General features: G+C 36.8%; 1 protein-coding gene across 3 annotated transcripts in view; it reads left to right on the top strand.

The window, feature by feature from the left end:
• LOC137290627 (cyclin-dependent kinase 4 inhibitor C-like) overlaps positions 1-16,190 on the top strand; it is a 29,157-nt gene extending 12,967 nt beyond the window's left edge. For all 3 annotated transcript variants that reach the window (XM_067821692.1, XM_067821691.1, XM_067821693.1), the window contains 3 exons: positions 1,815-2,088; positions 13,423-13,795; positions 15,414-16,190. In XM_067821692.1, the coding sequence (XP_067677793.1) occupies positions 1,936-2,088; positions 13,423-13,795; positions 15,414-15,574 (687 nt within the window). In that variant the 5' untranslated portion in view covers positions 1,815-1,935 and the 3' untranslated portion in view covers positions 15,575-16,190. The remainder of the gene's footprint in view (positions 1-1,814; positions 2,089-13,422; positions 13,796-15,413) is intronic.
• Positions 16,191-16,397: the final 207 nt, after the last annotated feature.

Consider the following 16,397-nt stretch of genomic DNA (forward strand, 5'->3'; position numbering starts at 1 on the left):
AAAGTGAAATATTCTAAGTTTCTAAACTATTTTTAATATTCTCTGTACAGTTTATACCTTGAACTTTCTTCATTTGTACTATTCCATGTCTGTATATACATGTCAAATGCAAGTTGTTTATACGTCTGGAGAAACTGGAATTCAGTACCGATACCTTGAAATACCCAATCATAACCAAATCCATGTGCGAACAATACATAACGCAGAGACGAAACATAATTATCATAATACATTACAATATCATAAAAAATTTAATTTTTGTTTTATCACGTTAGCAATGATATTTATTTTTCGACAAAGAAGGTGGTACTATTTTAGACATATAAATATAGGACACACAGTTATGCTGTGTTCATATTTTATGTTCATAAATATATAAAACGCAGTTATTTTGTCATACTTCATGTTCATAAATATATAACACCTAGTTATGTTGTACTATTCCATGTCAATAGATCTATAACACCCACATATAATATTTCATGTTTATAAATATATAATACCCAATTATGATGTAATATTTCAGGTTTATACATGTATAACACTCGGTTACGTTAAAATATTTCATGTTTGTAAATATATAATACTCAGTTATATATAGTGTTATCGTATATGTAATTCGGATTATAAAGATAAGACACAGAGGTTGTTGTGTTTATATTTCATGCTTATGAGTGTAAGAAACATAGTTATGTTGTGTTCACAATTCGGATTAATTAATACCAGACACCCAGTCATGTTAATAGTTGGGACTGATGAATATAACACTCATATTTATGTTGTAGTAATGCATCGAATTAAAACAAAGTTATTTTGTAATATTTAAGCTTGATATCATAGTTATTTTCTCTTTTTTTATGTAACGAAAATTGGAAATCTGCTATTTTTGAGTATGTTTAGTTTACTAGCATGTCTGTTTCATGTTAAAGCGACGATGATCTTAAGTGTTACAGAGGTCTTGTGTGGAAGTGAAACAAATATACAAATCCCACTGTCTTGGTTAACGTTTTTCTTACACTGACGCTATAATATTGGTTAAATATACATGCATATCTCCTAATTTTGGTCGTATTGCAAACTTATATTGTTGTGGTGGGGCTCGTATCTGTACTACATATGTTTTGGACGGTTGTGCTGAGATAAATGTTTGACACGGGAGACACAAAATGTCCCTACAAATTTAACGTTAGTTTCAAAATATAGATCCTAGTGGTATATACTATGCATATTGCATGTATTTGATAAACAGACTTCATTTCCAAAGCACTTAGGAATAAAATAGACACCATGTATATCCACACATTTCATATAGTTAGAAATCCCCTGTCTTACTTCGAATTGAAATCAGCACTTTGAGATCATATCAACAAATTGTTGTGCCCCTAAACCGTCGCATAATTTTCCTGTTGAATACTGTGGTTCGCATTCCAGAATCAGTTATTACTATTTAACCAGACCATCGACGTGCACCAAGCTTCCGATGTATGCTTCGTACATATCGGGAGACCTGTCTGTTGGTCATCCGTCTCTTGTGGAAATCTGCGATATCTTTTGCTTGTAGATCGCATGGATCGTGACGTTATTTTATTGCAAAAATCATTGTTTGTGTGGAGCTACAAGTATTTAGCATTCAGTTACTTAACATAATTCACAGGTAGTTTGTGAAGCACACATGCTTTATGGTTAAAGGTTGAATAACCATGATAACATGTTTCATATAGTAGAATTATTTTGACTCACTGAGATTCTTACCATGGCAGTTTCCATTTTCAAAACCCCATAATTACAATGTAAGCCCCACCTTCTCTTTTCAGAAACTTAAGCTCCTATTGGACGAAGCTCTTCTGTTGAGCCAATAGATGAAGACTACTTGCAGGCTTACAAATATGCTTTGTTGTCATCGAGACTGGACAGATGAGACGTTAGGCATAGCTCATGGCAAAAGAAGGTGAAGTAAGGTGTGGAGAATTCACTGTGGACGACCTCACCACTGCGGCGGCGAATGGCGATCTGACCAAGGTGCGAGACATCCTCCATGCAGGAGTGGATGTCAATGGGAGAAACAGCTTTGGAAGGACTGCCATTCAGGTAGGGCTCATCGCTCTCGTCCGACTCATTATCAATCTTCAGTAAAATCATGTTATCATAAGACTTCCGAAGAGGACTTAAATTTTAAATCATAACTGTACGAGAGGAGCAGTATCCCAAATTCAGTCAAATGAGTGTGTGTTATTTGATGACAGTTGTGTCCTTGGCGTCCATATGTGAGAAGTTACCCACGCCGAGAGTAAAGGTTTTCAAGATAGAAAAAGATTCTGAGAAGATACATTTTCATATTACAAAGTTCGTATGTCAAAATGTAATCATGCGGACATTCTTTACCCAGCTGTATGCGTTATTAAAGTAAAAGGTGACACAACCTGTCTAAACCAGGTTTGATGGGGATAGGGGTGGGGGATGTGGGTAGTATTGATGTTGACATGTGGGTTAGTTTAATGCCCGTGTAACTGAGGTTTAAGGTCAAGAAACGGAAATATACTTTTTCATCCATGCGATTGTGATTTCATATAAAGATGGCGGCAGTGAACACAAATCTAGATTGTCCACATCCATGAGCCTATGTGTCCTGTCTAGGTGTGCTTATGTATTCATCATGGCGTGAGTGTCGCGAGTCTTGAAACTTTTCTTATTAAAATAGTAGATGATGGAATGCATGTTCAACTGTATCGGTAAAATATATATGCAATCGCAAAAATTCATGTTCGAATCAACAGTTGCATGTATATGTCAATATTTCAGAATGCTTTTGGTCAGTGACGAGTGCCATGTTTATCCACGGTGTTCACGGCCGATTCATTGTCACATACGGTAATAAGCACGAAATGGGTTGTTAGAGACTTGTTTCTGTTAATGCAAATGCCTCCCAGTTATTTATTTAAAGGAATTCTACTCTTGCAGCGCCATTCTCTTTAAAACCGTATATGTCCGATTTATGTGAAAAATGACAAACATTTGTTGGACTCATAATAACTTTTAGATAAGCTACGAAAATGCTTACTTTCTACAAGCGCCACTGGATGTCTAGTCTCGTCATTTAACTTAAAACGTTCCAAGGAATTCTAACCACCTATATGAAATATGGATGTATCTTTTCAATACAACCCAAATAAGAACGTCAACAAACTATCAAGGTATTGTAATATCTGCAATACACAGAATAAACCCTGCTTAGGACGTCTTGCTATATTCTGTGGATGTCACAGAACCAGACGCACTGGATATAACATGGCATGAGTTCTGATATTGTAGCCAAGGTAGTGGTGTTGCTGCTCAGCCTTAAAGATCACTCGGCACACGCTTCCTAATTAAATCTCATTACACTCCATCACACTGATGTAAAGCGGACTTCCAACCTAGTGTCTGTCCACACTGATGTATGTATCTGGTGTGTGTCCAATTAGAGAGGTCAGTAGGGGTGGAGTTACTCCAAATTGTCCATGTCTTTGATGTGATAGATGGCGATGTCTACATTCAGTGCCACAGGGCTGGGATGACCATCTCATCACGACATTTCATCAACAACGTTAGGTAGTTATGAGGAACTGGGCGAGATTTAGGGGAGGCAGCACAAGGGAAGTAAATCATAATTGGGGGTAAGTGAGACCCAGATATAAAATGCAGATTTACGAATTTTTAGTTAATCAATATTTTAAGCAGAAGCCTGTCGCATAGATCGTAAATACGACAGGTCGCCTGTCCGTCAACACACTGTCCTTGTTGTGCAGGTGTTTCTGTTTGCCCTTTTAACAAGTGGAATAACTTGATCTTATATTTAATAGAAAAAGGGAAGCAAACTCGGAAGCTCTAAATAATTGATTTTAAAAAAATACAAAAGGTCCTCAACCATAAACAAATATTTTAACATGGAGATATTTCAGCTAATTACATTACAATATAAAACTGTTGAAAAAACTGCTGCTTTAGTGTTATTCACCTTTCCAATGTGGGAACCTTTGTTAACTAAAGTAATATTTTCCCAAACCATCATTACACACATTCTCAAAATGATCATTGGCTAAAAGTACACTGAAATAGGAGTAATCAAACGAGTGTGTTTTGGGGGAAGACATGTCATACACTCCAGAGTTGTAACTTCTTTATGTATGATGTCTTCATATTGTTGAAAAATATCCTTGTGTCTTACGAACCTTGCAGCTTGGGATGGACACATTAATCTATTGGGTCACAAGGTCAGTGATTGGTAGGTCGGGCAGTGACGTGTCACTATAGTTCCAACTGAAATTTGATGACTACAAATTGCCCAGACGCATTTTTTCAATAACAGTGATCGACTCTCGTAGCAACCCGCCCGTTTCAGTAATTGTGCTTTGTCAAAATTACTCAAGGAGGCATCATAATAACAAGTGTTTTATGTCTGAATGACCTGTCCTAACGTGTCGTGACGGGATTGCAAAATTACTGAAACGGGCGGGTTGCTACTAGAGTCATATATCACACACACGCGCGCGCGCACGCACGCACGCACTCACACACACGCACGCACACGCACACGCACACGCACGCACACACACCTCCTGCCATATACTATGAACGGTCTTTCATTGTGGATTTTGGATCAGATATAATTTGACCTGATTATCTTATCGTCAAATCTGACTCTGTTGACGATGGGCAAGATGGTTAGAGTCAGATTTGTTTGTAAACAGTAAAAGTGCACCTAACATTTTAAAAAGTAAATGACCAAAAGGCACACAGCGTTTGTTCTCTGGATTTACTCGGTACCTATTACATGACAAAACATCTTATCAGTGCACTGAGAATGTTGGAGCCAGCAGTAAACTGAGGGGATTCTCTTTATTTGTAATCTTGGTTATCGTGTAGATAGCATTATTTCCAATTCATATTACTTTTTCTTCTCAATCTTATCTAATTATGTACTTTACAGAGCTCATCTTTGTCTTGTATGTGTAGATATTTGTTGGTTTGTTCTTTATGGATCTCGGTGTCACGCTTCGATGCATTACTATGTGATTTGGTCTCGAATACCAACCAGATTTTTTTTTCAGTTTTCTTGGTTTGTCAGTTCCAGGCCAATGCTGCTTGGTTGTACGTAAGTTGTAAATATCTATGATCTACATCACATCGGGTTTCCTCCACTTCAAGCTGTCTCAAGCCCATTCGGGTGTCCCTCGCCGTGATGTTGCTGGAGTATTGCTGAAAGCGGCGAAAAACTTTACTCACTCAACCCAACCCGTCACTTCAAGCTGACACGCCATGCTGTAACTGAGGCACTGGTCAAATCGCTCTTAACTGAACGTATCATTCTGCCACTTATGGTGAGACAATAGTTGAGTCTGAACCAGCCACACCAGTGATTGAAACTGTGTGTAACAATCCACGACATCTCAGTAGCACCCGGATATGCAGCGAGTTTCACCCATTCCCATAGCTAGGGCCAGAAACTGGAGGCTGGAAAGTCGTGTCAGTGAACAGTTATGTGAATCAATGTGTTCAAATCTATATCCGATGGAAATGTAAATATAAATATTGATAATAAATTAATGGTTAATGGAAAATCATTGTTAAGATTATTTTAATGCAATATAATTTATATGTGCGACCCATTAAAAGTATAGTCACTAGTGCAAATGTAGCCATTTACTCAGTCAACTGTTCTAAATTAGATTTTGCAAAATAGTTCATACTATTTAGAAGAACCGTTTACACATGACCTGATGTATTGTAAACCAAGTTCGTAACGTTGAAAAGATTATTGTCATGAGTTCAGTAAATGATGAAACTCATTGAGACCTGGTGAATTCTTAATAAAACTTGACACCAAAACGCAGCCGTTCACATGCACGATATTTGCCCATGATCTTAGTGCAGTTCATTTGCATAACGTTTGCAGTTGGCTCCCCCAGTTTAGTGGAGATATTCATCTTCGACGTAACCATATACAGATGCATATAACATAGAGCGTGGTCTAAGTGAGTTTAAACTTTTCATGGGTAGTGTATGTCACAATGTACATATATTATTAATCCATTGGATACCATGTTCAAACATACGAAAACACAACTTATTCTTCAAATCCATCTTTGTATTGTACCAAGGAAGGCGACATAGTTTCATCGGGGTGGCGATACCAGTTTATGGTTATTCAGCAAAGAAAACCTTGTGAGATAGAATATAAAAAGAAATTAACATAACTGAGGACAAACTAGCTTACAGAAACTTATCATTTTATGATGTAATAACGGGTGAAAAATGTACGAAAAATGCGTAAATAGTGACTATTTCGTTATGCGAGGGCTCATTTGATGATTCACATTTGATGATAAATGGCTGAGCTACAAATTTACATGAAATGAAATGTTGTGTTTTGTGTTATTAATTCAACAAAAACTTGGTTTTAAATATACTAAATATCTAGTCAACAAAAATTCAACGATACCAATGTTTCATGAGTAAATACACTTAGAACTCTTTAATATCATTTTGAAGATTTAAAAACAGCGAATAGGCACAACCGAATACCAAATTACTGAAAAAATCATCTCGTGTGGTTCTTCCATCATTGTGTTAATTGTGCCCGTTCAAATAGCATAGCGTGCTGTGTTAAACGGAGACGTTAATGTATGTGTGTACCGCCCACGTCTAGATACACATGCATAACATGAAGGCCACTATCATGCAAACATACTGTATTTAATATACTGATTTATTGGTGTGTCCCACTACTACGACGTGGAATCTGTCATTTTGGAAATCTTACCTTGGTTTAAACTGTAGAGACTGCGTTCATACATACTGACAATTATTTTGGACGAACTGCATGAATCGAATGGTTAAGCATAGGATGTCAATGCAAGTGAAATAACTTTCCTGATCTACACACTCTTAAACTTTGAACATCGCCTTTCTTTCGGCGAAAGCAAATGCCAAGAGGACGTTCTGGACGTTTTGTAAACAGTACTCAAACGGCGATTTGTGAAAGAGAGACACATCACCGCTCATCGAAGGGCGCCGTCAAGCACTAAACACTGCTCGAAGTATGTAACACCAATCTCTCTGCAGCTTCATGATATGGAATGTCTGTGAATACATGACATTAAACGGAGGCCTAATTTTAATCATAATCCATCCTATTTACGATAATATTCAAGCGCTACCGTGATGCACGGTATTTAATAAAATCAGCAAATACAAATGAAATATCTTTATTGGTGGAATTATGGATTAACATTAATTACATTAATTTAAAAAGAAAATATTGCACGTATTTAATTGTATTCATAAGAACTTTGTATTGATATCTTTTAATCAGATGGGTTATCGTGTTTCGTTTTATTTTGTCATGATATATATTCTTGATTTTGGATACAGGTGACCAATTTTATGTTGACTCAGATCATTTTCTTATAATGTTACAACCTTGTTGTGTTGTTTTAGTTTAGTTGCAACACAAAGCGGTAAGCTCGAATTCCTGCTCAGTGCCAGGATATTTATCCTATTAAATTCTAGTTTATGATGAATTCCTTACTTTAGTCCAGAATTACTTATGGCAGCAATTAAATTTAAATGTATGAAAATTATAATATCTTTTTAAAGCAATTTGATCGTGGAGTTTTTAAACATGCATGTATATTTAAAATGCTGAATTACGGTGAAGTGTAATCATTGACACATGAAAGGTCAATCAAACATGATCTCTGGATATTTTCCCATTCATACTTACATACCATGTTTCCACCTGTATGTCACTATTGTGTTGGTTGTACCAGTAGTGACCCCGTGTTGGAATAAATCCTCACACCGGGCGAATAAGTGGATGAGACCGCCAGACTCGGTGACATGACTGCAGGGTTGTCTACTCAAGACTCGATTATTTACACCCACCGCCCTAGAGCTGGAGCATCGCCCAGGTTGGCGTTAGCACCAGCAGTAATAAGACACAAGAAATATTGTGTGTCTACTCCGCTATCACAAAAATTACTGATATTTTCCAGAGCTATAAACGCTATGATGGGGGCCCGTTATTTTAACATATCTACGAATGTTACATTGACATGTAGATAATTATTACCAGTCATACATTCAGCCTTTGTATTGTATTTAAGTTTGTGAGTCATTCTATTTCAATGGACCTATTCACTTGCGGCATACACACTTAAATGTTCGAGTTAATTATACATGTGATCAGAAGGTTTGAGAAAAGTGATATCATGGATCTGAGGGCCCCCTATTACACAAGGAAGCAACTAACGAAATCTGTTGATGACCCTTACATTTGTCATCTGTTCCCCTAAAACTAAAGTCTGAATTCAAATTGTTCATCTTGGAGAGTATTGGACCATTATAAACAGACTCATGTAACACATGAACATCATGCATGTTAATATATTGTCATACTAACTCACACAAAACGTAATATTTTTCTTTTTTTTTTATTCAATATTGATACTCTTGGTATTTACAAATGTGTATATTTAAGTTTCTGTTAAAAAATCATTGTTGAATGGTATGTTCTGTAGTTAATCTAAGCTGCGTTTCGTGTGGACTATTATGTAGTTTTTTAATGTTTTCTAAATGAAATCTACAGTGTGTATTTAGATATGACTGGAGTCAATGGAAAATGGAAACAATATATAAAAATATGCACAAAAACATGTACTTCGTTATGTGATCACGTAGGAGCGCATTAACGAGTAAATGATGCTTTATGTGAAAATACAACCACATCATCGAACAAAGTGAGGAATAATCAGTATTTAAAAAAATATAAATATATTTCCAGGTGTTGAAATCATAAGCGTCTCTTTCTCTCATAAAATACGTTCGCCCTCATTTAATAAAATTGTAGCGTCAGTTAAAAAAGCTCTCTCACCATGGACAGCCATGCAATTCGATCACCCATTACACATAACGAGGAATAATTTGTTTCACCTAAAGTATATTTAATATCAAGGCTATGAAATAATATGCCACCTTGTTTTTCAAGAGGATAGCGAGCCGAAACAGATCCTAATCATAGGAATTGACAACTATAATTAGTGACTACACCAGGTTCTCCCGATAACACCCACACTATTACTGAATGAAAAACTTTATTATTTGAAGTAATAATGCAGACCAACTACAGACATAAAATAATTGTCATTAGGTATATTGAAGAAAAATATGCATTCACCTAACAAATATTTAATTCCAGTGAATAAAGAAATAAACTACTTACTAGAAAATCTTATAAGACAAACACTGTGACTACATAAAAAATAGTATGTTATATGATTAAGTGTGTAAAATCATATGATGAAGAATATTCATTATTTCAAAAAATATTATTTCCATGTAATGAAGCAAGTTTTTTAAGATGAGCCACACACTAACACTAGATGAAAGTTGATAGGATTTATATAGAAACAAAGCACACTATCAATAGGCACGTGCTTCAATATGTCAGAAACAATGAGGAATGATCAGTACTCGTAAGATAATATCATTTACCCAAGTAATGACAAGTCATGACGAATGATTTGCAACTGCAGATATGATGGGTTAGTCATACCCAGCAAGTACATATATTTAATTACAATGTAAACATAAACAAGTCATTTAGTCATATAAGCAATACATATATAAAATGGAGATTCCAGATATTTCTTATTGACAAGATACATATGTATGTTTTCCTTCTATCTTTTGGTTATGCTTCAACTGATAAAATGATTAAATCCAGGTCAAGTTTGGTCAAGCTCATTATAATTAATCCGTGGCAATAAGGCTATGAGAGAAATAATATATACATCGGTGTTCCAAGAGAATAATTGTTAATTTTCTTACCTTCCAGAACATACCAAAACTGAATCCATATTTATGTCATTTAGAATCTTACCTTCATTCTTAAGTAACATTTTATGTAAAATATGAACATACACATTACTAATAGGTAAGCTACAAAAAGATCCCCGATTGGTATAAGGGAAAAGCAATGGTATTTCAAATAAAAGACAGTTATTTACACCGCGAAGTCAACATCCTCAACGGAAGCACGTTCATCATTTGATTGGTTGAAAATATCACAAGATATATCGGGAAAACCCCGCTAAGCTGAAATAGAGCTGCTGTCATGAAACACGCCTGGTATGTATTGATAGAGTCAATCTGCCTCTCTCGCGTCAGTGCACAGTCAGATCAATTATATAAGTCACAGTGTGTAGAGTATGTAGGGACACACACATTCATTACACACAGATATAACAAACCTTATCTCATGCACAATTTGGACGTTATAGTTACAACAAATGGTAATATAACATAGAATAAAATTAATTAATTTAATCTATATGGCAGTGAGATGTGATTGTCTCAAAAGGAATTGAAATTATTTCATAAACTAATAATTAACTTCTAATTGTTTTTAGAAAAAATCATGCAAGTGATTCAGGACAATAGGTCATAGTGTGGAGATATGTTCAGTATTCTCCTATTAACGTATATAAAGTGTAAATAGAAAAGGCTAGTTTTACATGTACTCACCGTCGACATACCACTATAGGTTTGTTAAAATATATGGAATATATGTTTGTATTTGAAAGATCTCTGTGGTCGTGGGCCGGTCACCATGGAAACTAAAATGCATGTGTCTCATAGGTCAGGTTTAAGGAAGGCGAGCGCTATCAACCTGCATCCGTTTGTGAAATGAGAAGCACATCCTCAGTGACTGTTTTTGTCCAAAGTTATTCCTGACAACGCAACATCGCTGAGTCAGACAGTTTGCTATAGAGTTGTTAAAATGAATAGGTTCATTGTGTACAAACGCGATTTATTTGTTTTTAGATAAAAATAGTTTTGTCAGCATGACATATTTCAGGCCATTTAGCAAGGCTGAGTTAGTTTCTCAGTCGATAAACGGCTTGTATGTACACTATATATACATGGCTACAAATTATGTGGTTCATAATAACAAATGACAATGAGATATAATTTATATCGTCAAATGTTGTACAGAAGCACTTCAGTCCGTCAATTTCAGTCCTAAATCAAATGTTGAAACAATGTACGATTGTGGGCAAATATTTCCTTGAGCTGTACCAGCAGGGCTAAATAACTGAGATAATTATATCGCCCAATTTGCACTATATAAACGTTCCCTCGACCACGCGCCCCTGTATTTATGGTAGCAATCGTGTTTAATTCTGTGTCACTAACACGCTCTGCTCTCTTACAAAAAACATTGATAATGCGTTTACTTTTAAAAATTTTACGGTTCAGTATATTTATGGATATGAAATACATCTGGTGATGAATGAAAATTTAATTGCTTCTTGAAAAAAAAATGCAAATGTTCATACTATAGATAGTATCAGCCTCATATTAGCACACCAAATTAAGATATTTATGTCTGTGGTTGATTATAAGGCTGAGCGGGAGGTAAATGCCCACCTAGATAATCAAAAATCTATATTATTTAACAGAAAATATTTTGTATACAGTGTGTACTATAAATGACCTGTTAGCCACTATGTTTTACGTGTATTTCCGATATTGTGTTGGTTATTTTGTATTTTTATCCAGGAAAGTGCGATATCTTGTTAAACATATTGTCAAATGATGGAAGTTTTATGTCGATGGTTTGGCATCCGGCAGTGTACTCCTTTCCACAGTTGATGATGTCCCCGAGGTTCGTCACGAACGAGCAGTACTAATCTCTCTGAAGCTTGAACGAGTGCAATTCTCTTTACTTTGCAGGGACCGCCATCACAGTTGAAGGCCACTCCTACAGATATTTCAGATTCCCTGAACGTTTTTCAATCCACAACTTCCTGTAGCTCATTTTTTATACACTACACCATGCCATGTCACAGATTGGATCTTTCTCGGCTTTTAGAAGCTTCCGTACACGTGTTTCAATAAACGAATAATTGGTAACTGTCAGGTTGTGTATTTTTGTGTCCATGCAGTTGGTGAAGGCATATGGGATAAAACGTTATGACTTTCGTCATCTGCAGCGACGTGGGACCTCAAAGGTACTAAGGTGATGTTAACTATATAATACCGCCTTTTCTTACAAGACATGCTATGGTGAATCGAAAACCAATTGAGAATTTTAACCAAAATTCTCTGTGATCCCTTATAGTAGCAACACAAAACAAAATAGCGAAATCATACAGACAGAGAAACCACGAAATAGCTACAAAGAATACAAATTATTACTCCTGTGTCGAAAAAAGACACTAGGCACAACCCTTTCGACAGTAACCGTTCACACTGCATGAATGTTGCTCCATGATATTCACTTCTAATTCAACTGAGTTTCCGTATTGTCACACCAACACCAAAACGACGATGCTACTACATGTTTTGAAGAAAGGGTAAACAAATACAAACATTGAAGATGGAAATTAATACTGTATCAGAAACGATGTATCTACTTAAAGCAAATAATTTAGCTTATGAATAGTTTATACTCATGTTGATTGACACCTCCATTAATTGTCCGAAACTTCATTTAGGTATGAATGGGTGTTACTTCGATTTTTCCGTCCAAGCTTCTGATAACTCGCTTTAAAAACGAACATCAAGATGACAATATACATTTGTTGGTGTGAAATGTTTGACGGGTATTTGATGATAGATAAAAACGTGGAACAGTGGATCTGCTCGTTAGGTTATCTCTATTTGAAACCCTTCTACATTTAACATGTTGTACATAGAGTGGTTTACCAGGAGTTTTGATATAAACCATTGAGTGGAAATAAGTGAACATAACTAACGCCGCGCTTTTACCAGCGGTCTGTCATGAAGACAATGAACCACATATATCCAAGTACTCCCATGCAAGTCTAGAAAATGTAGCAAGTTTAGATTCCCTTGGCGTAACGAAGAAATTCTCTGGGCTCCTTTTCATTATGTTACATTATGTTTTACTCTGAACATTTTTTTCTGCAAAATATGTTAATTTCAGGGACTAGCTGTTAGTCTATTTTACCAGTACTTCAGTTGTTTCGTGGCATGTGAGTTGTATCTTGGAGGAATTCCTGAACTGATGAACCTGGCCTTTATCACTTTATCGTAACCCACTTTACGCATTGCTGCTGACAATCCAAGTGCAATAACTATTGCGAACTATGGATTCGAACCCACACTCTGTGGATCCTAAGATAACCACGGTCAACTGCGACACCTTAAATCACCTTGCACTCCCGCCCTTATCATAGAGGAGTGTTTGATCATCAGGACTCTTTTCAACAGGTTGAAAGAAGATGATTGCTATGACGACTTAGATGATGATTAATCAACCAGTAAAAGTTTTAAAAAGTTAACATTATTTTACCATCAATTTATAGCTACTGAATGTTTTGTATGTAAGCATTTCATGTTTTCCGCATTCAACAGGTGATGACGCACACCTATGTCGATCTGGCAGATGAGCTGCTCTGCGCAGGCGCAGATCCGAATGTCAAGGATGTCAGCCACCGCCATATTGACGGCACCAGTACTTACCGTACGATTTGCCACGACGTCGCCGAAAGTGGGTCGTTGCCAACTCTCCAGTGCTTGTTACGACATGGTGCCGACATATCCCTGAGGGACAAGCGAGGAAACACCCCTGCTCATGTTGCTGCAAAAAGCGGCCATTTTAAACTTGTGCAATACTTATTGTGTGGGATGGCGACGAATGTGACAAACGATATGAAGCGCACGCCCTTGGACTACCTCGAAAGCAAAGAGGACCCCGGATGTCAACAGTGGGTGGAACGGAGGCGGTGTAAGTTGCAACGTGTAGTATTGGACAGAAAAAACAAAACAAAAACAAACAAAACAACGCAATCACGAACCGTATAGTAAACAATCGAAACAATTTTAATGGCCTTCATATTAAAAGGAGTATGTATATTTGCGTATGAATTTCAAGTACTTTGATTGGTAAAATATATACGATAAAATTATATATATAATTCATATCATATTATTTTTTAAGAGTCTTATTTAGAAAAAAAAGAAATGATTTCTGTCTTCTTTACATTATTGTATTATTCAGACCTTATTCGCCATCCATGTCCCATGTGGTCGCTATGGCGTGAAATGAGCACGACATGTTTCAGCTACTTTATTATCACAAGCTGATCACCATGTCAAGCACATGGGTTTCATGTCGACACCACTGAATGGACGTTTACATTTCGTGTCGTTAGGTCATCCTGACCCATGCCTTGTGAAACACGCATACCACGCGGAAACTGTGCCTCACATAGACATATGTCGCCCGCCACGGATTTCACGGCTGTAAGCGAAACTATAGTGAATTTAGTGTTTCCTATTTCCTCTGAAGGGTCAATGGTTTGAAGGAGCGAAAGGTTTCATATGTATGCAGGACACGACGGGGTGATATTGGTGATAATTGTATGCTTAGAGATATTGCTAACTGCAATCAGTGCTTGTCTGTCATAGCTGAACAAGCGTATGATGAATGAACAACCTGCACAAATAATGCTGAAACTACAGATGGGACACACAGATGTCACACTGCACCAGGCTGACCGGGATTGTGGGATAAATTAGTTACAAATAAATAATGAGCATTTTACCCTGTATAGGCGGATCTGGAGGATGGGTACTCACCCCCGCCTCCTTTTCCCCTGGAAGTGCATTATATGACCATTGAAATTGTCGTGAAAATGAACAGACACGCCTCCCCACCCACCCAACCCCACCCCGTTCTCTTCTCCCTTCAGAAAAATCTGTATCCGCTCTGCCCTGTCGGAGTCTCGAAACAATGAATGAAGCAAGCAGCAGACTCGTGAGATATGTTTCTGCTTTAACGTGTTTGGATTTAGTGTTCTGCTCCTGCATTTTGATCTTTGAAAATTTAGTTAGGTCTTCCTTTTCGCTCAGCAAAGCCAAAATATTTTTAAAGTAACATATGTGTATTAATAATATGCCCATTAACATGAATTTTACCATTGAAAGTAATTTCAATGATTTTCCCTTATATTCTCTTTCTTGGGGTGTTTTTTAATGCAGGGAAGCATGTCTTTTACTTTGTCCTGTCATATCTCACGTGTGATGTGCTATTGATACATTTATATCATCCTCTTCTTTCGTCGTACCTCACATTATTAAGGAATCCGTATGTTTCTTAATGCCCTTGAGTTTACAAAATTTTCAGTTAATTTGGGGAGTATATTAAAACCATTTATCAACCAGCTGAGATGTTCTGGTTATAAACTGCCGTAGTTAGTTCACTTCAATTTTATTAGGTATTATCTATTGTTTATATAATAACATTTGTTATATATCATTTATATCAGAGACTGGTGATTTTTCGTGTTAGCGTGAAAGAATATATAATTCACCTTTGCTGTATGTACACAGTTCTCTTGCAGCTACACCTGCGACACTGCGGACGTTGTGTGTTGTCGTGGTGAGGTCGGCCCTGGGACCAGGAAGGTTGAAAGATCTCTCAGGACTGCAGCTGCCGGGACCAGTTGTCAGCTGTGTACAACTGCAAAACCTGCGTGCACTTGAGGCAGAGATAGACTGTTGATAGAACTGTTGGATGTGATGGAGGTCATGGACAATACTTCTAGTCGTGCTGGAAGCAACTTGCCATAACAGCACGTTAAACACTATTTAGTAGAATATAGTGAAGGGCTGATATTCGGTATCCGCAATGCCCAAGCTTTTTGTTGCTCTTCATCTTCCCATGTCACAATAGATGTCCCAGTTCTGATGTCACAGACTGACATTGCCACGTACCTAATGCGTATGACTTGTAGAAACGCCATTTGGTGTACATCGCACAATTGATGACTCGTTTATCCAGATATTGGTTATTCCTGATACTGTGTCTGGGATTGCTGGATTAGCGAGGTGAAGCTTTGAACAGTATTCTTCATGTATATACTGATTAATCATGGACAGCAAACTTATTAGCATTTCCTTGATAATCATTGCATGATTCCACTTGGCGCTGCATGGTGTATAAAACAAGCGTTAGTGTGATAGATTCGTGTTTTCTTTTAACTTCCACATTCATTTTTCAATTATTTTTCATTGTTTAATAATTGTTTCATTTGTACGTCGTCAATAGCACATCTGCATTTACAGGTGCTCTTCTACTTTGTTGTGTCACAACTAAATAAAGTTATTCCCACCTAGTCTATCACTGGCTGTGTTACTGATGTGCTGTGACGAAGTAACAATTATAACAAAGTTTATATTTGTAAAATATAACTTGCTCAAAGGCGCAGGTCCTATCCTCATTTGAACAGGAGGGTCTCAAGTTCACTTTTAAATATCTCACAATCATTGATTTGCTGGAAATTTTGTCGGATTTCATTCCAGTGTGCAGGATCTGCTCCTGTCAC

This window comes from Haliotis asinina, chromosome 7 (assembly GCF_037392515.1).
Source record: "Haliotis asinina isolate JCU_RB_2024 chromosome 7, JCU_Hal_asi_v2, whole genome shotgun sequence".
NCBI lineage: Eukaryota > Metazoa > Mollusca > Gastropoda > Lepetellida > Haliotidae > Haliotis > Haliotis asinina.